The sequence below is a fragment of the Fulmarus glacialis genome, unplaced genomic scaffold (genome assembly GCF_000690835.1).
Source record: "Fulmarus glacialis isolate BGI_N327 unplaced genomic scaffold, ASM69083v1 scaffold28765, whole genome shotgun sequence".
Taxonomy (NCBI): Eukaryota; Metazoa; Chordata; class Aves; order Procellariiformes; family Procellariidae; genus Fulmarus; species Fulmarus glacialis.
Window position 1 is genome coordinate 12,003 of NW_009211621.1, and position 25,437 is coordinate 37,439.

Below are 25,437 nucleotides of genomic sequence, written 5' to 3' on the forward strand. Positions count from 1 at the left end.
TGAGTAGATGACTCCTGTGAAAGCTTTCTCCTCACTGTGGGTGAGCAGATTTTTTCATCCTCTCTGTGGCAGTACTAGGAATATGTCTGAGTCCCATTCCGAATTCCCTTTGGTTTTCTTAATCCTTTTTGTAACTGTCAGTGTGGATTGCATCTTCTATTTTGTAGTAGGAATTTGACACATAGTGGGGAGATGGCTTGAAGAACTGTGGCTGTATTCAAGGACCATTAACATTGCATTACTTCACTCTTCCTGAATCGTGGGGCTTGTGCCAGGAAGACTTTTGACATCCAGTGGACTCTTCTTACTAAGTCCTACTTGGGGAAAGGAGTATTCCCACCCTGTACTGAGCTGGCTACAAATTTGAGTAGGCTTTTTTGCTAGCTTGTTTTTAGAAAAGGTTCATTCTTTGCAAGAGGACTTTCTTCTCACCAGAAACCTCAAATGAGGTGGAGAAAATAGAGGCATAACTTTGCCTTCATAGCAAACGGACCAAATAATGCAAGATCAGTCTGAGTTTGCAATCTGGTGTTTAATTTCTGGTTTAATTAGATCTGTATCTGCTCTGTGCTCTGTAAGAACTCTTAAGAAATTCTGTTTCCAGTCTTGTAGCTTCTTGTTTTATTACTGTATTGTCCTTGGAATGAGTAACCACAGAGCAGGGCTCCCACAGCTCTTTAGCATGAGGCTGTCAAAGAGTTGAAGCATCCAGAGATGGAGGTTGCTGTCCCTGTGCCTGCAGTGGCAGGCATGAATACAGAGTCTGTGTTATAAAGCATTAAAGGTCTCCTGGGCTTTAGGTGTCCTGTCTCTGTGATCTAGAGTGAGACTGTTAATGTCACATCCTTGACCAAGAGACCTTGGGGGATGTGTGTGTGTGTGATTCCACAGCTGGATCTTCTGCTCGTTGTTATAGAAGTGTAATCCCATAAAAAGATGTGGAGTGAAGCAAACTCTCTACTTCTCTCGCTGCTTCTGCAGCTACTCACAACAGGGTACTTACTTTGGTTGGTGTAACCAGCAGGGTGTAAAACAAACCCTTTGAGAGATCGTGCCAGAGCCCGCAGGACATGGTTCTGAATTTTTATCTTTTTTTACCTGAAACTGGATACCTGGAGCCTGAAAGCCATTGCATGGTCCAGAGCAGCCTTGCAGGGAAGTGTTTTGTGTGCATTGTTCATAAGAGGAAAACCCGGGAGCACAATTATAAACAGAGCCTGCGTCACGAGCGGCTTTCTGGCACTGCACTCCAGATAGCGGAGGATGGATTCCAGATCTCGCTTAAAAATAGAGAGCTTGTGTGTGTGCTGGGGAATGGTGAAAGGAGAGGGCAGGGTTGTGCAGAGGTGTTCAGCTGAGCATGGTCTAATGCTGAAGGAGACTTGAGAACGTGACTTACAGGGGCAGGCTGGGAGAGCTGGGTTTCTTCAGCCCTAGAAGAGTGAGCTAAGGGGGGATGTTGTTGCTGTCCCAGCTATCTAGTGGGAAGTTATGGAAGAAATGAAGCTGGACTCTACACAGGTGCATGGTGAAAGGCCATAGTTGTGAGCAATGTTGGGAAATCTGATTAGATACTGAGGTGAAGAAAAGCTTTACCATGCGGGTGGTCAAACACAGGAACAGCTAAAAAGGTTGTAGAAGTATCTACTGTTAAAGATACTCAAAATTAGGCTGAATTTGATGCTGAGGAACCTGATCTAACTTGGGATTTGGCCCTGCTTTCAGTAGAAGCAGGAGAGCAGACTAGAGGCCTCCAGAGGTTCCTTCCAACCTAAATTGCTTGTAACATTCATTTGACCCTGGAAGTGCGTATTTCCTCTATGGAGGGGATTTGATACCACATTAAGATAAAGACTGATGCACCAAGACTGTTATGGAGGATGTCCCCTGTTGATTGCAAACAGCTGTGTGAGCAGCTGAGTTACCTTGAAGGGAAGTTTTCACATCTCTCAGGGTACCTGAAACTCAGTTTCCAGTAGCGGGATGGAGTTAAAACTTGGGCAACACTGTTTTGTGGGCGCTTTTTCTGTGTAGCTACCTTAAATTGCCATTGCACATGGTGGGGGAATACTGTTCTAGAGCCAGAATTTGGTGTCTGTCTTGTGACCGCTTGGCATGACTGTTCCCATTGCTTAAGCAGATATCTCTGCCAAAAGGACCTCTGGCTTCAATTGCTTTCGCCTGGGAGGAGGCATCAGTGCAATTCATCCCAGTCTTACTGGGAGAGCTGCAATGTCCTTATGTGGCTGCAAAGATTCAGTTATCTTTGGAAACAAAGTGTATATGAACATGCTATGTCCTCAGGTCAGTTCCCTGTCTTTCCATTCCTCCAAATAGCCTTGAAATCATTGGTTTCCATCAACTTTAACAGAGATCTCGGAGGTTGATGGGTTTTTTGGTTTGTTTTTTGGGTGGGTTTTTTTTTTTTTTTTTTGCGGGGTCTTTTTGTTTGTATTTTTTTTTTTTTTTTAAAGTAAGCTTCATGTAAGTTATGTGACAGCAAGTGACTGCAGAAGAGATGGTGTCTGGCCTCCCTTGAAGGCTGGCAGTGGACTTCTGTGGGGAGTTTGTCTCAACCTAAGAAGTTCAGGCTGGAGCTCTGGAGGAGCACGGATCTGGAGGACCAGAGGAGATACCCTGGGAAATCAGGCTTCAGTAACTGAGCGCTTGGGAAGTTTTTGGTTTGGGTTGTTTTCATCCTTTCAGAGGTTGGTTTTATTTCAGAAAGAACCTTTAATCATAAAAACATGAAAGAAGCAAGGGTTAGAAAGGGTATGTTTTCCTCCTTATGCAGTGTTTCCTAAAGCAGGTCGTGACCCTCTTATGCAGGAATTTTGCAGCTGCTATCCGAAGGGTTGGAACTGTATCTGAGAGCCACAGAGGCGAAAGCAGGGGGTATTAAACAGATTGTAATACCCACTCGGGGTCTCTTTCCTCCCCCCCAGCCCTCAACAAAATGATCTCCTGCTTTTCAGGAATAAAGCAGCAAGCATTTGGCCGTGCCCAGTTTTCATTGTTTTGCTAAGCCGTTATGCTGGAAGAGATTAACTAGGGAGCAAATTTTCTCCGAAAGCTGATCTTGAGGGAGGCACAGAGGGAAGAGCCTCAGCATTGACCTTGATCAGAGTGTCTTGAGGTAGGGAGCAACCGTGAACTGAGCACAGGAACATTAACCCAGTGCTGCCCATGTCGTTGCAGCTGAGCAGCGCAGGACTGCAGTTGGCTCTGATCGCAACAGATTTGTGTCTGCTGGGAGAGTTGGTTTGCCTAAGTTGTGCCACCCTAGCACAAACTGCCCTTGTGTTTTTTTTTTTTCTCATTGAAGATGGTTCATAGCAGCCAGGGAAATCACTTCTCTCCCTACCTTTCCCCGTATATTTGTTACCCACTCCTAAACTTTAAAAAACTTCCTTGCCAGGCTTTTTCTTTTTCTCTCCATCGGTGTTGTCATCTCTATCTATGCTTGTTTTCACTTAGCAATGTGTTCAGCATCCTTGCTGCAGTTTCTCTCCTTTCCTTCTCTTGCCACCCTGGAATTTCATAAACAAATTGTATGGCTGCAAAGCCTGAAGTGGCTGTGTTGCTATGTTTTCTGTACTCTTCAAAGAAGCATGGAAACCCGTCTTTGTTCGGTCCCAGAAGCACGGCACGCCGCTGCTGCTACCAAAGAGCAGCTTGCTTGTGGCACATCGTGCTGCAGCTTGGCTTAATCCTTGCTTGATACGCTTTTGAGATTTCATTGTTTCTCTATAATTAAGTGCTACAGAGGAGCTGAAAGAAATGACGAATTAGTGGGAGAGGGGGGAGCGGGGAGAGCGGGGAGAGCAGGTGGTGATCGAACTGAAGAGAGCTGCCAGAGAAGTAGGAGCAGCAGGGAATTAAATGGGAGGAGTCTCGAGTTTGGATGATTCCCTGCCATGTGCCCAGAAGGATTTAGTTTGGGATTTCATTACTGTTCAAATAATGCCATACACCCATAACAGATCGTGTCCCTGTAGGCTGGGGCATTGTCCAAACACTTAGTGAGAAGCAGTTCTTGCCCTGAAGTCCGAGTGAGCATTGATCAGGCAGGCTCGAGGACTGGGAAGGAGCTGTAGCATGCATGATCCTGCTTTTAATTAGTCTGAATCTATTGTTTCTGGTAGCAACATCTTAAAAAAAAAAACAAAAACAAAAACAAAAAACAACAAAAAACCAAACCACCACACAAAGCCATTCTTTGTGTAGTCACTTCTATAAAACCCTGGACTTCACTGTCATCTCGTGAAAGATTTGGTCTACAGTAGTGGTATCGCGTCTGGATTCTAAGAAGCATCTCTGCCAGTCACACTTAACGCTTAACTGGGTTTAACTGGCACAGAAATCCCAGTACATCATGTTGTGGGGTGAAGCAGGTGTATGCTGACGCTATTGAGTGTCTGAGATACCCAGAAAGAGTCTTTGAGCACAGACACTCTTGTGTTGATGAGGACTGTGCAGGTAGCTTTAGAGATGAAAATATGCACCGAAAAACTAACTGAAGAGTGAAAAGGGTTGTGTGACAAGACAGTCTCTGAGGTGCACAGTCGTATATTCTTACAGCATCTGGCTTGTGTTTTCAGCCTCTATTGCTATGCACCAAGACATCCAAAGAAAGAAATCATAATACTGGTGCTTTGAACGTGTCAGCAGCAACGTTTCTTCTGGGATCTAACTCTTTCCAAAGGAATGATACAGGCACAAGTGTTTGGTTTTTGTTCTGACTTTCAAAAGGCTTTTGCTGTAGGGAGACCAGCGGTGCTAGGAAACGTAAACTCACTTCTCCTGCCTTTTGTCACCAGTTCTGTATGCTCTGCTGTCTTTATCTTGAGTCACTTTGTGTATTTTCACTTTTTTTCCCTCAAAGAAGCAGCAGAAAAGTTTAGAGAAGCAGGTACTGGGTGGAGGGGAGGAGGTCAGTTCAATCCAGGATTCGTGGTGGGTGGGAATATGTCTGTGCTGGGACTGCTGCTTTTGGGTTGGAGTCCTGCACCTGCTACCTGCTGGGCAAAGAGACCACGGGGAGTGTATGTGGAGGTTTGCTTTTGGGATGTTTGTCCCTTGCTTAACATTGTGTATTTCAGCTCTGCTCCTGGCAGTCTAGCCAAGCTCGGCTGTCAAAACCTCCTCCCCTTGCTTTTTCTGAGTGCCTTATGTTAAATGTCTGCCTAGACTCTTCCATCATCTCCATCCTTTGCCCAAGACCCTGCTTATGGCACTCAAACTTTGTTTTCAGAGTCCCTTGTAAATATTATTGCCCCTATTGCTATCCCTTTCTTCCACCTAAGCTGCTCCTGGTAGCTTTGTTTTGCTCTGTGCTATGAACAGTCTCTGAAAAATAATATGCATGCAAGTAACAAATGGCCTCAGTCTTGAACTTCTTAAAAACCCATTTGCTTCATGAAATAGTACAGCTTTAGCAACCTTGCTGTTTTGTGTTCTGTACATTGCTGCCTTCTGACGTCAAAATGTAAACTCTTAAGTGCAGGGAATCAACTGTCAAGCTGATGCTGTTGTCCAGGGTACACTTGCAATGCCATATAAAGTGAAGTGAAACTCCTGTAGCTCTACTGTAGCAGGTACTGGTTGAAGATTAGAGGAGCAGAGTCCCACAGTTCAGAGCTTTGTAATTTATTTCAGTGTGACTTTGGATGGAGCAGTTTTTCCTGTATCTTTCAGGGCTGGATTTCAAGCTCTTTCCCCCACCTGGCACTTTATTTGAGTTTGACTGTGACTTGGCGCAACTTGCTGCGAGAAGACTATTGATGGTGGTTGTAGGGAGCTTCCGTAGCCTTTGTTCGAAGACGAGATTGAAAGCTTTTGCCCCCAGTTTATCTGAATGTACTAGAAAAAAAATAGGTTGCAAAAATGTGCTTGACCTGTATTGCAGAATCTGGAAGCAGTTTTTATAGCATTAAGAGTAGGAGACTCTGGTAAAATAGGTGTGCTATTCCAAAATGCAGAATAGCTGTTCTAATCTCCCTCATCAACCCAAATGGGCTCAAGAGTTATGCCTGGGATAATGAACAAAATAGCTGTGCGTTTATTTTTAATAGCATTTTTTTAGGTATTGGCAATAGGAAGCTCTTGAGCTATTTTCCACCTATTCTACCCCCTTTTTTATTAATTTGAATTTATTCCTTTCCAGTGAAGCACGTAAATGCGGCAAGATGAAGGTAGAAAGTAAAGCAACAAGGTGTCCTATTGATGAGACGTGAATGTTGTAACTATTTCTGGAGGCCAACAAATATGGGCTTAACATCAACTAGATTTTAAGTCTCACTGTTGCAAACTCCTTTTGATATCGAAGGATATGATATTGCTGAGCAGTTGAAATCCAGAACTCTTATCCCTACATCTAGCAGTTTGAACAACTGTAGATTAAAATGCGATATTTTTTCCCTATTAGAGTTTAAACATTCTCTGGCTGTGGTTTTCAACCCGGACACGGAGGCGGTGTGCTACTATGTGAGAACTGGAGCTGAACAGGCTTGAATGAAGCCTACCTCGTGTCTTTGCATAAAATGAGGAGAGACGAGAACAGCAATTAGTACATTAAAATATTTGAAAAATCTCATTAGTGTTGGTAGCAAAGTGTGTGGCTTGTTTCAACAGTTTGGGTGAGCACATCAGGTTAGACGTCTGTGTGACCTCAGTGGCCTTTCTTTTAAAAGCACATGAGAAGAATCACTCTCTGTTAGAAGTAAGCTGGAGTCTGGGTGGGGTTTTTTTTTGTCTACAGAATCCTGCAGGGGATCATAAAGATCCACTTGTTTTCATTCGGTTAGCCCAGTACTTCGATGTTGCAGTTGAGCTGCCCGCTGAGTTGCACAGACGTGGAGTGGGGAGTGCCTGTGGGGTTGCCCTCACTGGGTTTTCACCTGGCTCCTCTGTCTTTACTAACTGACACTCGTAATTTTGTTGTCTGACCTCCCTTCCATTCTGCTGAAGTCCCATAAGATGTTGCTAACCATCTATCTTTTTCACCCACAGGGAGTGGAGCGACTGCGGTGGTGCAGGCAGCCTTCTGCGCTCCAAAGAAGGAGAAGGTGGCAATTAAACGGATCAATCTTGAGAAGTGTCAGACGAGCATGGATGAACTTCTGGTATGCGATCAAAATTGTCTGGGGAGTTGTATTTCAGTTCGCATACTGTCTGTGTTTGCTAAGTGCCTTAAACAACCTTTCTTGAGGTGGTGTGAGGGTGAGGGGACTTGACTGATTTCACTAGAGGCAGTTTAGTCGTCCTGCTTGTGGGACATTAAAAAGATCAACTGTTGGAGAACTTCAGACTATTTGTTTTGAGCTAAGCACTTTGTATAATCCCTTTGTTTTGAACACAGTTAATGTGCAAGCGTGAAGCTCAGCTGTACCCACAAGAGCTCTGTGGTTTGAGGGGGATCCTACGAGCTTCCAGAATCTTTAAAATTTAAGGGAATAGTTCTGCTTTCTTTTCCTTTCCTGCAGTTCTTAACATTTTTTTTTTCCCTTCACCTGTAAAGAGAAAAACTGAATGAATTAGCTTTTGTTCCTAATCCCTTTCTGGTACTGATGCCAGCTGAGGGATCACTCTGACATATTGCAGGCTGCCATATGGAAACCCCTACTAATTCTGAGTTCAGGACAGGAGGTAGTCCTTTGGAGCTGTAGCTCTGTAATTTTCTTCTGCTGTGTGCCTCTTTTCTCAGGATTTTCTCAATGGAAAACAGCTTCTGGCAGGTAGCCGCGGTAACTAAAATTTCCTTTTTCTTATCTGGCTTGTATGTTGATGGGCTTCGTCTTCTCCTTTCCTCTGTGTGTGAGCTGGTGCTTCTATAGTGCAGCAGCTGTCACATTCACCTCACATGTGGAAGGTCCCTGGATTTAAGGCAGGCAGAAATATGCATTCCTGTGAACATTGAGGTGTCTTCACTAAAAGTGAGAAAGCTCTCTTGGGTAAAACTTTCCATAGTAAACATTAGCTGGCAGGGGTTGAGGAAAGGTGGGGAGGTGAGACCTTGTACCACCTTTCCTTTTAAAGCAACTCTCTAGGATTTTTTTTAATCCTACCTGTCTGTCTGTCCACTTGCATCTTGACAGCTTCTGTAGCGTTACCTCAGGCACTTGTTTTGGTGATTGCAATTAGAAAGTAGAACAGAGACAGAATTCAGGAGTCCTAGCTAGGTCTACACTTGTATGATTTTCAGCAAGTCACTTGAACCATGGTTCCAGTTTCCATCCAGTGACTAATGCTATTTTTATCATTATAGGTATCTGCAAATCTGCTCTTGTAAAGAGGAAAGGCTCCATCCAAGTTGTCACATTTTAGTGCACCTGTGAAAGGTTGCTTGTAGGACTCTTAAGATGACCTGCATTCAAATCCTCTTATGGCTCATGCTAGTGTAGGAGTTCGAGATCTCTTCCTTTTTCACAGTTGGTCTTTTTGTCCTGATACCAACCCTTGATACTCTTTTCAAGCCTTTTATGTGGCTTGTCTATACTACTCTGCCTCAGTTGTATTCCTAACTGTATCGTCATGATGTAGTAATTGAGATTGTTAGTCTTTGAGTAATTGCCAATTCCAGCTAAAAGGGTTAGGTTCAGAAAGATATGCTGTGGAGACTTGGCATGTAATTTTAGATAAGTACATCTAATTGCGTATTTTAAATCTCTGGCTGACCCATTCCTCACAATGATTTTTCTTGTTACAGGTAATACTGCAATGAATTGCTGTTGTCAGGTCTCCTAAGCTTCCGATTTTGTGACCAGATCTAGTGTGAGTCCTTCTGTAGGCTTGTGTATAGGTCTGTTGTGAAAGCAAACGTTAGGTCTTGACATCATGTAGCAAATACTGTTCATTAATGTCTGGGATGAAGACAGGAATTTGAGGTCTTCCCATACCTGCTGTCAGTAAACAGACTTTTCATGACTTGCCTTGTAGCATTTTATAGACAGCAACACAGGCATTAAATGGCTCCAACTGACAAACTTGGCCGTGGCCTATAAAAATAACTGCTTTAATAGTGAGACATTAGGCCAGGAGATTATGCAAAAATGTAGAGGGAACCTGACGATGAACTGTTCTCCAGCCCAAACCAGGTAATGCCTCGACTGGTTTAAGGTCTTCCTTTTCATACTCAGACATGGTAGTCTGTGAGTAGTTCTCCTTTTCTGTGTACCCCAGAAGGCAGATTATTAGCCTGGGCTTTGAAATAAGCCTCTGTACTGTGTCTTTTTAGTTGTGCTCCCGAAGTCTGTAGCCCCTCTAGGAAACTTGTATGTGATTTAAGGAGCACGGGTTAAGTGATTAGTGTCTGATATTTTAGAGGACAGTGCAAGAATCAACCTCTGGGCAATTTTGGAATAATCTCTCCCCAAACAAGTTCTTGTCTGGACCTGTAACAGTTAAGCTTTGCTTATCCAGATTTAAACTGATCTCTTAATTTTTGAAAGCTCTTTAAAAATGCAACTATAGATATTCTTGAACTTAAAATCATGGAGAGATGGAGGGGAGAAGAGGATGGTTCTGAGCTGTAGCAGCTTCCTGGGCCAGTGCTCACCAAGTAGATATGTTGTGTGAAAGTGTTTTCCCTGGGTTTGTTCTGAATTTGTCAGTTTGTTGGATGTAGTTTCCCAGTGCAAGAGCTGAAAAGATGGAATTCCTGATTTCCCTGCTCTGTGCTCTTACCTTCCCTACTTGCTGTCTTGTCTCTGTATTTGCTTCTTCCCCAAAGTAAATGTTCTCAAGCTTTTCATTCTTCTAATCTCCCTTCATGGCAGTTTCCCTGATCAGTTTAATTACCTTTTTTGAGCAACTACTTGTTATTGCAGGATTGTTTTGTTTGTTTGTTTTTTTCTTCCAAAAAACAGAAATGTAAGTCCTTGCAGATTACGGTGGTTTTACGAAGCAAGTGCAAAGAGAAATATGATGAGTTCATGCTGGGGTATGTTATGCCCCCTCCTTGCTTTCTCCTCTCCCCCAGTGCAGTTAAAAACATGAACTTGGGCTTTTATTAGATCCATTATCCTTCTATTGGGCTGAAGGTATCTGAGCACAATAGTCAGCTTATGGTAAACTTTGATGTACCACCTGGGGTCAGGACAATGCTCTTGTGTTACAGCACTGCCCAGTCATCAAGATACAAAAGGGAAAATTGTGCTTAAATTCTTTTTTAATCTTTTTTTTTTTCCTACAGTGCTTCAGACTCATAGACTTCTCTATTGAAGCAAGCTTATTTATTCTCAGAATCTGCCTAGCAAAGAGGGTAAAACAATGTCGTGTTGCTTGGGAGAGGGTAGGGAGCGTGGCAAACAGTTCTGTCAGCGATAAGGATGACTTGTTTCTTCTACGACTCTTTCAACATTCATGCCACTTAGTGGCTGGCGCTTCTATTTCTTGGGATGGAGGAGAAGAAGAAGGTCAGTTTAGAGTGGGGTTAGGAAATGCACAGTAAGTGGCTCTATCACTAGCTGAATGGATGAGTGGCCTTGAGCTTCCTTTAAGCTTGTGTAGCAGCAGGTGCCCAGAGGCCAAGGAATCTGGAACCACCTGCTAGCTTGTGGAGATGCCATGCTTAGGGTGATTAAGTGGTATGACTTGGCTTGTTAAAGGTATTGATCTTGATCTTTGTATCTCAACATACACTTGAGCTGTGTGGGTGGTCAGGGATAACCTGCACGCTCTGCCAGCACTGCATGACATTCTAGGTTAATGCAATGGATTAATTTATTGCTGCTCAGGAAATGTAGGAAGGACCAATTTTGTTGCATTGTGAGCAAACCCAGTCGAGGGCATTCAGCTCTTCAGCAGAAGTGCTAATTGCTGTAAAGAACATAGACAGGCAGGAGTAATGCAGTGCAGAGATGTGGCTCTTTATAGCCTAGCTACTGAATTAGGTGATGTTAGTCAGGAATTTATTTCAGTGCTTGATTTTTATCTTTTTCCCTGTACATTTTTGAATGCTCCCAGATCTTTCCTAGGGAAGTACAATATAACTTACAATGATTTTTGCTCACCGGTGTGACTGGGAGTGGAGTGTAAGGAGAGGTGGTCAAATACAAATACAAATTGTTGTCTACAATTAGTCTTGGACTTTTTGATTTGTTACTGAAGTTCCACTTCTTGTCTTGCAACCCACAATAGTTAGCAAACTTATGCAGTGTTTGAAGTGTTTGAAAACAGTCTGCTTGTGTAGTGTATTTCACATCTGGACACTGTTCACTGTTGTGTTTTGCTCTTACCTCTCCTTTCCTTTGTGGGATGCTGGTTGCGTTGCTGCTATTGCTGATCCTTGAAACATATATATATGGTATAACATCTGCCTCAAAATAACCACGCCTCAAACTTTTTTCTTGTATAAGTATTTTCTTGTTTTAAAGAATTATTGATCTAAAAGGCCTCCCCTCTGTCCAGCAAACTCTGCTTCATTTTCATGCAATTAAAGCTGAGTTAGCTTTCTTTCATCCAGAAGGGTTTTTTCCTCCATGCTTTGAGTAGCAGATGATGTGAGTTGTCAGCATAGCAGTTAGTAGGAAAGTTGAATGGCAGAGAGGGGAACATAAGCTATGGGGTATTTCACATTGGGCTTTCCCAGCTGGGGGAACTGCTGTCTGTTTAGTTCTGTCCTGGTTTCGGCTGGGATAGAGTTAATTTTCTTCCTAGTAGTTGGTGTTGTGCTGTGTTTTGGATTTAGTATGAGAATAATGTTGATAACACACATGTTTTAGTTGTTGCTAAGTAGTGTTTATAGTAGTCAAGGACTTTTCAGCTTCCCATGCTCTGCCAGGTGCACAAGAAGCTGGGAGGGGGCACAGCTAACCCAAACTGGCCAACGGGGTATTCCATACCGTATGATGTCATGCTCAGTATATAATCTGGGGAGAGTTGGCCGGGGAGCAATGACTGCTGCTCGGGAACTGGCTGGGCATCAGTCGGCGGGTGGTGAGCAATTGTATTGTGCATCACTTATTTTGTATATTTTATCATTATTATTATTATTATTTTCCCTTCCTTTTCTGTTCTATTAAACTGTCTTTATCGCAATCCATGAATTTTACTTTTTTTTTTTCGCCGATTCTTTCCTCCATCCCACTGGTGGAGGGGAGTGAGCGAGTGGCTGTGTGGTGTTTAGCTGCCAGCTGGGGCTAAACCATGACAAGTTCCTAGGGTGATTCAACAGGAGACAGATTCAGGAAGGAGCATGGGAGATGTGGCGTTGCTGCTCCTAGGAAGACTCCAAACTCTTCCTAGTCCAGAGACTGATAGGACTGGGCCTAACAGGTCTACATGTAAGAGGAGTGAAGTGAAGGTACTACTCTTCCACTGCTGTGGTCAGAGGGCAGGTAAGGAAGCTGAGTGAACAAGTTTCACTGCAAGAAAAAGAAATGTCCTTTTGAATTGCATGAAATTAACCTGGGGAGCTTGCTGCCAATAATACAGAGATCAAACATTGCGTGAGATTAAATAAATCAACCTATAGTTGAGAAGGGTTAAATTAGATAGGATTTAAAAAAAGGATGATGAACTCCCCTGATTTAAAGCATAAGCCAACTGTTAGCTGCCCAGGCTTAGTCAGAAGTCTTCCCTCTGGGCAGATAATTGTGTAACTGCTTGTTATAGGGTTTTACACCTTCTTTTGAAGACTTGGACAGGATATTGAACTGGCTTTGATCTGACAGAGTAGTTCCTACAAGTGGATTAACCAGACTATAAGGTTGTTGGGAACAAAGCAGCAGACTGCTGTAGAAGTAGTACAGACGTTTCATCCATGCCTGTCATCTTACGGGAATTGCCGTTATAATTCCATTTCCAGTTGTGAGGACCTTTACACTTGCTACAGGGGAAAAAGTCCCCAAGTGTCAGTGCCAGAGAGTTGGATGTATAATACGTGGCTTCTGCATGGTTATTTGATATGCAGTGTTATGTGTTTCTTCCATGATGGGATTGCAGCTTTACAGAAGATTTAAACCTAAGCTGGGTACACCTTGGTTGTATTGTTTCTCAGAGCAGCAACAACAGAAGTCTTAATTACTGTGCTGGTTGAAGTCTTTGTTTTGTTTTGGTTTTTTTTGTAAAGTTCAGTATGAACATCAGGTTTAATGGTGGGTGAAATCCTGAACGTAGAATGTCTTCCTTCACTTGGACTGGATGAGCAAGAGATAGTGCATGTAAATAACTTTGGAGAGTTTGCAGTTGGCTGTGCAGACTAATCGCAAATGTAAGGCATTGTTGAGCTGTAAACACTGGGTGTTGATCTGAACAACTGTAAGGGTCAGTGATATGTTAGTTGGCGAAGTGGGTAAAGTTGGTTTTGCTTGTGCCTGTGAGATGAGTCAGTCACTTGCCTATTTGCTTTGTGGCTGAAACCAAGAAAAATGGGCGTGTATGAATAGTTCTATCGTAACAGTTTTAATCATCTGCCTTCTTCAGTACATTGTCACTAATACTACAAACCTTGAAAGACCACTGAATGATGCTGAAGAATAGACATTGAAATGGGCGACTGCTGAGTGACTTGCCACAGGGGTGGTTTGTTCCCATCACCTAAGATTAGTTCATGGATGAAAACTTTTTATCCCTTTAAGAATTGTTTCTTTTCCGCTGTTGCTCTGGATGGGCTAATCTAACCCCTTTTTCATTGTGCCAGTGTATCTCCTGTAGCCACATCTTGAAGTAAGGAACTGAACTGGATAATCTGGACATGGAAGTTGGATCATAATCTCTGATTTTGAGCTCTCTGCTCTTTCCCAATCTCCTTCAAAAAATGTCTTTAAAGTTGACTGTGGTAGGGGAACATGGGGTTTTTTTATGCTGATGTTTAAAAAGGGGAATGAATATTCTCAATTTTACAGCCTTTTAGTTAAACCATTAGAATTTCACTTGGAGCAAAATCTGAACAGTTATGGCTGCCTGTAGGACCAAAGCTCTAAATCCTGCTTTAAAAGGATGAAGAGGAGCTTTAATGCCTTATCTCTCAGCTGAATCTCGAGCTATAAGTTCTTTGCCAGCCATAGTTGGAGCACTGGTGTATTCATGGGCAAGATCACATCTGACCTGCTTTCATTTCCCTCCCGGGCATGCTTTCCTCCCCCAGTTCTCTTACGGTCGTGATTGTCTTCGAATAGGGTAGCCAAGTTGACAGCTTTCTGGATTCCTCTGAAGTTGCAGGTAGCCACGTACAATACAGCAGCAGTCTGCTTTTATCTCTTGAGTTCATGTCAATGTGTAGGAAGTAAAACTAAATAAACCAGGATTTTCATCCTTGTATTTGAGAGTAAGTGTCTTTGAAACGTGCCTCAGGGGCAGATAAACACAAAGAGTAGAAGGTGATGATGTGAACAGAAAATACCAGTAAGAAAGTTCAGCTAGTAGCTTAAACACAGCCTTACCTGCTTTGTATCTGCTCCTATTAAATCAAATTTCAGTTGTATGTCAGTGGGCAAATAAACCTACTTCCAAAACAAAAGATCTCCAGAAGTATGTCTGACTTACAGGAGACTAATAGGTTTCTTATGATTCTAAATTATACTTCACAGCAGTTTTATTAGTGTTTCACAAGCCTTGAAATGCTTCTTTTATTGCCCGCAGAAGTACTGAAAACATTCATCAGAACCCTTAATGGAAGACATGGAGGCCTTTATAGCTAATCCCAGTCTATTTGCTTTTGGTATTTGACAGTGCAGATATTTTTAATAGCTAGCCCAGGGGGAGTATGTAACCATCTCCAAACCATTGCTTGTGTCTACACGTTTTTGTCGGTAATTCATTCTCCTTAGCTGAGCAGAAAGCACTGTAATTTATGGATCCTGAAATTGGGAATTGGCAGTAAGGCTGTGTCTCATAACTGAAGCCATCTAGTGTGAGGAGTGTTTGTGTGTAAGCAACTGGATGGAAGAGCCATCTAACATCCACTGGATCTGCAGATGGTTTGAGGGGTCTGTATCAAGTGACTCATGACTGTTGGCAGAGCAGGAATAAAGCAACGTTTCCAGCTTAGAACTTGTATATTGCAGCCCAAATAAATTCTGATGTTTAGCACTGACATTATTACAGAGGTGTAGAAATCGCTGAGATTTTTATTAGGAGTCTTCAATATAGTTTCAATGCTAGTGAAAATGAGGGGAGCACAGTTGTAACTCGGTTATTTGTTCTTTGTGTAATTTGCGGATAGCAGTCTTGTTAGGGAAGAGGTGGGGAGAGGAAATCTTTGCCTGCTATGACTTTGTCGTGTTTGAAGAGCAGCAGTCTCTCCGAAAAAGTTTGGAAATAGATTAAAGCTGCGCTTACTACACACAGAAGGGCTGTTCCTGCATTTTATCCCCTCCTGCTCCCTTTTTCTGTAAGTATGCTTATGAGCAGAGTTCCCCGGTGATCCTCGTCTGGGATTCCTGCCTTAACTACAGCTCTTCAGCCCCTGCATTTACTACTGTAGTACAGACTGTTGTATGTATGACAGAATTGGCTTGGTTTCAATTACGCGAGGAAGCGTTTTAACCGCAAAGCCCACCGTGATTTGCCACAATCAGTTAAAACAAATGTATGCGTGGAGCCTCCAGGATGTTGGTACCCTCTATGGGGGTGAAGAGGAATAAAGCTTGATGTAGCCTGTACGAGATTAGCCTAGAAAACTATTGAAAATGGGGTGGGGGTCTGTGGGTGAGAGGGAAAGTCTGCCTGACTGCTGCTCTTTCTTCTTGGTAGTACTGTAAAAACACTGGAAATCATGGGCTGTGGTGCAATTAATTATTCAGAGCTGTACTACACTGTGTGAGAAATGGTTTAATCTGCCTGTGTTACACATCCACTAGCTGATGGAGGTGTTTAATTGCATAGATCAGGTTTGTGATTATTTATTTTCCCTCTTTGTGCACCAAAGCATATGACAGACTTGAGCTCTTTTATTTTTTTTTTTTTAAACTGTGCTTCCCAGCCTGGGGAGCAGACTGTGGTAATGAACAAGAGAGGAAGTTCTTGGAAAATAATAAAATAATAGCTAAGCATCACGGAATGCCTGCAAAACGCTGTAGTATAATGCTGCTCAAATGGCAAAGATCTGATCCAGGTCTAGGCTCTTAAGTAAACTTGGTCCAGACTTTGTCTCACAGTCTCCCAAATTCCAGTGGGATACACTAATATATATAAAATATGCAATGTTTGTGTATATTTCTTGTACTACTCTCTTGATCTCCCAGGGAGCTGGTTCAAAATATTTTGAGCGGTCTAGCTAAGAAAAGATAAAAACAGCTCCTCTAGATCATTTCTGAGAATGGTGGATTTGGGGCAGTTGTGGCTGACGGGATGTTTAACCAGTCAGCGTCTGCTTGCTTCTTTCCCCCTGTGTTTCCTCTGGTGCCACTTGTGCATATGTGGTTTTTTTTAATTGTCAGAGAGAGAAATTAGGCACCTGGATTTGCTTGCATGTTTACAGGGAAAAAAAAAAATCTTTAAAATTAATTTAAAGCTTTAGGCTGAATGCTAATTTCAGGTTCAGGGACCAAGATCGTGTCAGGTTTATGGATCCCTTAATTAGGGGCTCTGTCCAGTGCTCTGAGCAAGTCCAAAATGATCCTAGAGTAAGCAAACGAGTTCACAGCTCTGAGCTCAATGAGTTTTGGAAAGGTTGCGTGAATCAAAAGTGTTGCGTTTATTTTTACTGAGAGCAGCCCAGAGGTTCCCAACCAGCTGGGTTTTGTGCAAGGTGTGTGACAGAAGGCACAAACCAGTCACTGAGTCTGACCTGTGTTATCCAGGGCCCCAGTTCCCATCCATCCCCTGGTAGAAATTTGAAGCAGGGAAGTAAAGAGTATTTTTGTTGCCAGCTTTGTCTGTTGAGGGGTTTTCCTGCATTGCGAAGAAGCCTAACTAGAAGGCATTAGAAAACTCCAAAGGTACTGATTTATTTCCTTTTTGAAAACAGCTTGACACAAGTGAGTGTTTGCAAGGAAGGGAGCTGGAGCTGTCAGAGTAAGCAGAGGGTATTGTTTCAGGCTGTATTTATTTTCACGGAGTAGTTTTTAGTCAACGAGTATGCTACACTGAGATGAATAGCCTATTCCCCACTCTTCAAATATCCTTTCCTGTTTGGAAGGATTCTTCTTTAATCTGCTTATTGGAGTTTCCTGGAAAGTTGGTGCCTCTTCTGGGGAAGCAGAAAGAGGAACCAATTGCGTCTGATTCCTCAAATGCACCTACTCCCTGAAAAGCAGTATTGAAGTGGATAAATCAACATTAGCATGTTTCTTCGTAGCTGTGATTGCCAGCTAAACCCTTGCCAAGGGGGAAGCAATGTGCCTTTACGCTACTCAGTCACAAGCAGAGCTTTGTACGTGAGCAGGAGAAGAATATGCTGCATCTGTGGCGAGTCCTAGACCTGGGTGAATCCTTCTCAGAGCTTTCTCTTGTACTTTGGTACCAGACAGGTCTTGTACTTAGAGGGAGGAAACGATCAGGGTGTGAAGGGCCCTTGCTCTCCTCCTTCCCTGTGTGTTTAGGACTATGGCACTCGGCTGAGTCTGGGTGATGGGGAGGGGGCTGACAGCAAGCAGTGATTAAACCTTTGAAAAGTAAGTGGCATCCACGTGTTCAGTGAAGGAATGTCTTAGTTGAGAGCAGAAGTTCAGGATATCAGAGGGTGAGTGTCTGGCATGGGTGATGCTGGAGGGTACAACTTGACAGGTTGGGGGGCTTGGCTGAAGCTACCAGCTTGGCTGAAGCACAAAGGCCCAGCTGGGTGTAGTGCAGGGTGACAGGCTTGGCTTAATGGATGGCTTTTGTTTATGGACAGTCAAGAAACTGTAAGGCTTTCTGTCCAAACTGGTGATTTGTGCTTGCATAATGAAAAATCAGTCAATGCTTTCTGTGGTGTTGTTCCCCCCATAATCTGGAAAACTTCAACCCTTAACCCATAACGAAATCTAAGAATAAGCACAGTCAAAACTCAAACAATTTAATATCTGAGCATATTTCATATTGTACTTCATCTCTAGTAGCTAACAACTTTTTAATCTCGAACTGATTTCCGTCATCTTCCAGTATGACAAAAGGTATAGCTGTCCTTTGTGCCTTCAACCTGATTGAGTTAAGCCATCTGCTTTCCTACTGGGAAGAAACATTAGGAATAAGAGGCCTCTTTTTTTTCCCAGAGGCAAATATTTCCCTTTCTCATCCAAATGAGCCTTCAACAGATTAAGCATCTGTTGTGTAATGTCTCACTGAAAGGAGGAGTCAGCATGAACTTCTGAGGTAACAAACTGGTGTGAATTTTCAGGAATATCCTGTTGTAGCTGCATGCAGGTGTTTTGGTTACGACCACTATGTTGCCCTTGCCAAGGGGTTTTTGGTCAACTTTTTCTTTCTTCTACACAGACAGGAAGAGCACCCTAAAATACCTTGGCCCCTGCTATGATGCAGGCTGAGTGTTAAGAGTATTCTGGATTTTCTACATTTAGCTTCTAGGTATCCTTTTTCTTTGCGCCCTCTTTGGACATTGTGTCTTGAGGAAGGTAACTTCTGTGCCCGAGGAGTAATAATCACTGGGTCCAACTGCTAATGCTTTATTTTTCTCTACAGAAAGAAATTCAAGCCATGAGTCAGTGCCATCACCCCAACATTGTATCTTACTACACATCGTTCGTGGTGAAAGATGAGCTTTGGCTGGTGATGAAGTTACTTAGTGGAGGTGAGTGGTCCAATTTCTTTACCCTAAAAGGCAACGTAAAAAGCTGTCTTCCTGTAATACCCTTTTCCTTGTTTACCTCCTAAGGTTCCCACTTGTTAATTAAGACATTTGAATAACAGTATTTAACTTCAACCCATTCAGCTCAGAAATAGCTTCTCATGTTATGTACATCAGTAGTAACACCTAAATATGTGACTGTGATAGCTCCCCCCCCCCCCCCCCCCATTTTTTTTTGTTTTAAAAGTGCCCCCCCCCCCTCCTATTTTGTATATTTGACAGTATTTCGTAGAGTTATTTGGTATGTGTTTGCTGAATGACTCACTTGAGTATTTGAAAACCGGAGTGTATGACTTCAGACATTGACGAGAGAAACTTAAGTGCAGATGGAGTAGTTGAAACATCCTAAACTTCTAGAAAATAAATCTCACTGTCATTGTCTCAAATGATGGATCTGAAATGGTGCTTCTCAGGTCACGTTAACAAAAGTTTCTTCATCTTGCTCTGTAAGCCTAGGATAAGCTTTTTGAACTAGAGAAGTGTGCAACTAACTCCACTGAGCCCAACCATTTCCACTAGCTTTATCCATGAGAACTGCAACTCCTCTTGCAAGGCTGGTTCCTTGGTTCACTTGCAGCTTCGAGGCCTGCATGGTGCTGATGGCTTGTTGGTAACCAGCCATTCTATTGATTTTCACTTATTTACATGTTGGCTGCCCTTGTGAGGAACTTTAAATCTTCTCTATTTTGGGCAGAGCTACTCCTGTAAAGTCAGTGTATGGCCTTAAAAAGGGAGAACATCAGTGTGGGTGCAGCTTGATTTGTATAGTGTCAGTCCTCAGAGCTTGGATTACTTTGCCCACTTGTTCTAGTTGACAAAATAACTGGGAATACTTGGGGCAATTTCAAATTACTGCCTAGTTAACACAGAGTGAGGGAAACTTCGCCTTTCTGTATTTATTTCTGACACTGGAGAAACAGTTCTTTTGTTTTTGAGAGAGAGAGTTTGCAGACTTCTCAACAGTAATGCTTTATTTGATGTCATAGTATTTTCTAGGATCCCTGTTTAAGTTACAGTTGAGACAAGAAATGGAATCAAGTTCTGGATGATAACACAGAGGACTGTTGCTAAATCTTAGGCCTGTCTTTAGGAAGACTTGGTTTTCCTGGCACCTTAATGAAAAGGAATTGAAGGCTGAAAAAAACCTCCTGTTTTCTTGCTTTTTTAAAAAAAATTCTTGGCTTCTGTTCTTGGCTTAATACTGAGCACTGTAAAATGCCAGAAGATGATGTGGAAAAATCTGGCTAAACCTGTTGGCTTTTTCCGTAAGAGCTTGACAATGACCATAAAACATGTGTCTTTGAAGATCTTCTTTAGAGAATTTTAGCATTTCTCTTGGGGGCAATCAAATTTTAAGCCAACTTAAGTCTGTCTTAAAGGCTCTTTTTAATGTCTCATGTGCTCATGTGTCATTAAGCAATACCCTCTCTTTTCTTGGAGGGACACGTAACAGGTCACTAAAGATATGATGGCTGTTTGTGTATAGAAAAGAATCCCCTGCCAGCTTAGTGCGAGTAGTTTTGCTGTGTGTATAAAAAGTGTATCTATGGGAAGGTTTCCACAACATGAGGAAATGGCATTTCAGGGGTGCAGGAGAGGCAGCAGCAATGTTCTTGGCCTTTTTCAGGAGAGTACACAACCTCCTTGAAGAAAATGCACAGCTGCCTTAGCTAGTATTTTCACAGCGGTTTTCTGTCAGAACCAAGTCAGCATTAGGCTCATCCTTGAACCTTCAAATGTTCTTTCTATTTGTCCTCGTTTTTGTGTGTTTTTTTGTGTAAAGCTGGGAAAAAATCAGACTCTCTATGGACCATCTTTTCATTATCAAGGCACCACAAATGTAAAGACCACACTGGAAAATTTCTGGAAAAATAATCATTGCTTTAGAACCAGCCTCTTGGTGGTGTGAATGATGACCTTCTTGTCATTTAATATTCACTTTCAATGGGCTTCTAAATTATATAGATTGATAATTGACCCTTGTGCAGCTCTGGCATTAAGTGGGGTACTTCCAGTAAAGTAGTGCTATGAAATCTCACTGCTTCTTACTCAACATACTCTGTATGTTGAAGACTAGGGTCATACAATAAAAGACGGACTAGTAGTAGAGTAATCCCCTCCCCAATAACATTTCTGTGAGCCAGTGTTAAATTTTCTTACTTAAAATGAATCATTTGGGGGCAGGGGGAATTGCTAAAATAGACAGAAAGACTTTGAGAATGACCTGTCACTACTTTTTATGCAGGAGAGTGCCTTGAGAGGTATTTTTCAGCTGTTTTCACTTTATACTTTTTTCATGGCTGTACTTCAGATCTCATAGGTCATTTTAGATCTCATAGGCAAATTCTACAGGACAATCTTGAGGATGGGGGAAGAAACTTATGTATTGGAGCTTTTTGACCGAAGAGCTTTTTCATTCACTTTTAATGAGACTATTTCCAGTTGTTTTAGGCTGAGTGATTTATGTAACAAGAGACACTTTAAAAACTGCTTCTCATTCCTTTCAGCTTACTTCTTATCAGTAAAAAAGTGGCTAGTTTTCTGGTCATCTGTCATCCAGTGGGGAAAAAAAATGATCTGGGTTTCTCAACAGGAAAAACCTTTGAGCTGTTTTTATAAACCAGAAAGGGAAAAAAAAAAACCAGGGTGCAGCCTAACTCTTTCATTCCATCTAACTACTCAGAGAGCATGGACTGAGATTTGTACATCCCAGTAAGCACATACGAAATCTGTTTTGATGTCTATTCTGTATCTTGATTGTGGCTTTTGTACTTGAGAATTTCTTCTGGGTAAAAGTTCAGAATCTTATTGCTTCTCTTCCATCAGTGTCAGTCTATGCTGGCATGTGTTTTCAGACTGAAACTAGTTTTAATTTCAGCCTAATTATACTGACCTTATTACTTTGATAAACAGCCCACAAGACAGACTAGTCTGTAATGCAAGCCTCTTGTTGTTGTAAGTGCGATTTAATTTACTGAATTCTTAACCTAGTTACATATGCAAGTATTTTAGAAATGTCTCTGATGGAAAATACTCTAAATCCATGAAGCGTTATTGTCTGATAACAGTGCCTTGCTCCTCTGAGCAGCCAGCCAGTACACTCAAAAGTAGCTTAATTGCCTGACTGGCATTGTTGCTGAAATGGAATTATTTGTCTCCGCTTTGCAAGTACTGTGTTGGTGGAAGATACTGTTTTCCATCTTTGAAAGTTGTCAGCAGCAGCAAGGAGGTAACGTACTGGTGAGCTGTTGGGGAGTAACGCAAAAACTGCTAATCTGCATCAGAGCCAAGTCAGACAGGCTGGTTGAAGTTACTGCTGAAAGCAGTTTGAACTGGCAGATTTGACACCGAAGCAGATGTAGAGCGTAGTTGTTGCTGATGGCAGAAATGTGGCTGTGATGATATCCAGCTGGTAGTGACAAGAGGTGCTGGTGTGTCCAGTTAATCTGACACCCTCTTTCAGATCTGGTGATATGTGCCTGATTCAGGTTTGTGAAGTATCTGCTGCTTCTGTTCCCTTCAGTAGAAATTTCAGACCCTTTCCTCCAATGATGAAACTGTTTTGTAAGGATCTAAGCCTAGCCATGTCAACTTGGCTCCCCAGCCTTTTGGTCCAATGTTACTCCAAACTAAACTCCAATGGCTATTTCTAGACAACTGCTGACCTGCTCTTTGCCTTGTTGGCATTCGCCTGTTGTGAATTTTACTCATGCCTTTTTAAAGCTATCTGAAGCCTAGTCTTGCTCTCTAACTCCTGCGGCTTTTTAGTAGGAAGAGAAGCAGCTGTCCTTTTGTTCTCGTGCTTTTTCTGATCGTGATCTGTTTGCTCCTCTAAATTCTCGCTGGTTTTAACACGAGCTCTCATTTCACAGGTGACCCAAGGCCGCGGATAACTCTACAAAACAGTTGCTCGTATGAAACAGCCTTCTGTGGTGGCTTGCTGCATCATACAACAATTTTTACTGTCCTAGCCTACAGCAGATGAGGCCTCCAAAATAGTTTTAAACTGTGTAAATCCTTTAAATATTGAAATATTTCCAGATAGGGCTCTCGGATCTTCGATCGTCTGCCTTCTTGAAGGCTCCTAATTAAATCTGCTAAGGAGATTACTGTATTGAAATAGTTAAACCTTTTATTTTCCAAAAGTTTTTAAGACTATCTGATCAACCTCTTACCTTTGATCTTGATTGTCTGATGAAGTGCTTGGCCAGCAGTTCAGCAAGCCAGACCAAAAGGGGGAGGTATGGCAAGTCTTAGGTCTCCACCAGGGAGACAGGACATCTTGTTCTACTTCTGCTGCGTTAATCTCTGATCTGGCCACTCCTAATTCCAGCAGTGAGTTATGATCAAAGCATAAGCCACAGGTTCTTAGAAAGCCTTGTGTTTATGTTGAATTATTTTGTTAGGAGAGAGCTACGCTATTTTGAGTCCATCTGGAGGGTTTTTAATTTTATTTGTAGAAACACAACTTAATTTCAAACAATTAAAGATGGGATAAGTTAGAGGCAGAAGATGGTAGGGACTGTAGATGATTGCAGAATGTGGAGCTTGTAGATACATTGCCACTCCTAGCTATAATAGGAAAAGCCTGAAAAAAAAGTGTCTTCAGATTTTCTCCTATAAATGTCTCGGTCTCAACTGCAATAGGCTGTTTGCCCCCTTTATTGTATTATCTTGCTTCCTGCCTTAATCTTGTCATATTTCTTACACATCCAGGCAAGTGGTCTAGCAGGAAGGAGACAAGAAGTGGAAGTTTCCTTAATAATCCCTCTGTGCTGAGGTGGTTTAACCAGGGATAAGAAGAAACTTCAAAACCAGAAACTCCAGCAATCTACTTAGATGTCTCTTCTCCGTTGTTTTGTATAACTTGTTCTTTCCTTTACTTCGGTGCCTTTGCTATATCTGTATTCTTCAGCCCCAGAAGTACTGAATCCAAGCAGCTGTTCCTTCTTCTTTCGTGTTTTCTTCCTCTGCTTGTCAGAGGCTGACAAGATGCAGATTTAATTCTTGGCTCTGACAATCAGGCTCACCGAAACCGCTGGCTTCTGCTGAGATGTCTTAAAAGAAGCAGCAATGAATTCTGCCAACTCCCAGTTCTCAAAGATGCAGCATGTTCAGCATCAGTGTCCATCAGGTTTGGGGCAGATCTTGATTCTCACAAAATTGTGTAGTGATCCCCAGCACTGTTTTCCAGCCTATTTATGCCAGGCCTCTAAATGGCAAATCAGTGCAAATACTGTTACCTCCTTTTTTTTTTTTTTGTGGAAATTAAGTTAGAGTATTAATTTTTCTTGTTCTGCTTGCCAGACAAATTTAAAGGAGGAGTTTTCTTTGCATTTAACTTATCCTGTGTCTTTGTCCTGTCACTTAGGTTATAGTATAACATGCAAGATGTGGTTCCCACAGCAACTAGCTCTGCTGTACATTTCTTTTGCCTCTGGGGGCATGTAAAATTCCAGCTGTAATACTCCTGCATTTATCTGTAATCTTGTTCTAAACAAGCTTTCCTTTCTGCTTAGGTTTTCGTACCCTTCTCTGCTTCAGCCCCACGCACTGAAGCATTAAGCAGTGTGGCTGACGACTGTCACATGGATACTTTCTTCCTCTCCTGAGGAGGAACATCAGAAGCAGGCTTCCTAAATGCCATTACACGTGCTTGCTGATGTAGGCGAGGTCAAAGAAATGCACTCTGGAACAGGAAGCATCGATGTTTGCGGTGGCTTTCTGTTGAAAGTGAATCAGTGGAACAATTAGGACTTCTTGCCCCGAGGGTGCGATTACACAAAAGTTTTCTCCAGCAGCGAAGCTGGTTTAAGAAGTTCCTGGCTGCTCGGTCTCCACCCTGCCTGGAAAACTGGATTACCAATTACTTCAGTGATCTCATTTACAGTATGGCTTTGTAAGCAGATGCATTGGCACAACAGGGAGGTGGTGAACCATGGAACTCTTTAATCTCATTTTGCTGCCAAAGAAAACACTGGAATAGCATGAAGTATAGGGTGTTGAAGGAGACAGTTTTACTGGGTACACGTGTGGGGTGCAAGACAGGACTGCATTTACTCTGTTTCAAGACAGTCCATTGCAAATGGTCTGCCTGATGTCAGTATACAAAAACTGAATATCCCTCTCTTACAAATTCAGGATATTGGTCTGCTCATGGATTTCTTCTGTCTTCGTTGCTCAGATACTGCTGCCATGGGTGGAAATCAACTACTGGCTTCTGGAAAGTTGGAACTGGCTTCTGTGGATCGAGTCAGGCCTAATCAGATATACTCTAGCCACGACAAAATCGGAAAAGCGAACTGTGGGGCTTCTGCTGTTCACTCCTGGGGGGCAGTGGAGGAAGCAATGGGTTATCTGTTCCGTTTGTGCAGCTGGACAGACATGAGTCTATCTGCTGCAGAACTGGTGTGAGCAATAAGGACTCCTGAAAAAGTTGCTCACTGCATGTTTGTCTTTGACCTGCAATAGTTACTGGTTGGGTTTTATCAGGTGAGGGTAAGTCTATGTACAGCTAGTTCCCGGTGACTTCCACTGTCAATAGGAGCTATTGCATTAGCAGCTTTCAGAGCAGACTAGGAAGCTTGTGCGCGTTGAGCGGAAAACCACTTAACTTTCAATTGCTGTACAATTTGCACTGAGAGATTGTGCTTTGCTAAGTAGACGTAACACAATTTGCGATTGGCATCAGAATATTCTGAGACACT

The 25,437-nt window shown here is 42.4% G+C and overlaps 1 protein-coding gene across 1 annotated transcript in view; it reads left to right on the top strand.

The window, feature by feature from the left end:
* Positions 1–6,188: 6,188 nt before the first annotated feature.
* LOC104076680 (serine/threonine-protein kinase OSR1) overlaps positions 6,189–25,437 on the top strand; it is a gene marked incomplete at its 3' end in the record, with an annotated part of 59,713 nt that continues 40,464 nt past the window's right edge. Inside the window, exons 1-3 of the mRNA XM_009577615.1 lie at positions 6,189–6,201; positions 7,012–7,124; positions 18,565–18,673. Of these exons, the coding sequence (XP_009575910.1) occupies positions 6,189–6,201; positions 7,012–7,124; positions 18,565–18,673 (235 nt within the window). The remainder of the gene's footprint in view (positions 6,202–7,011; positions 7,125–18,564; positions 18,674–25,437) is intronic.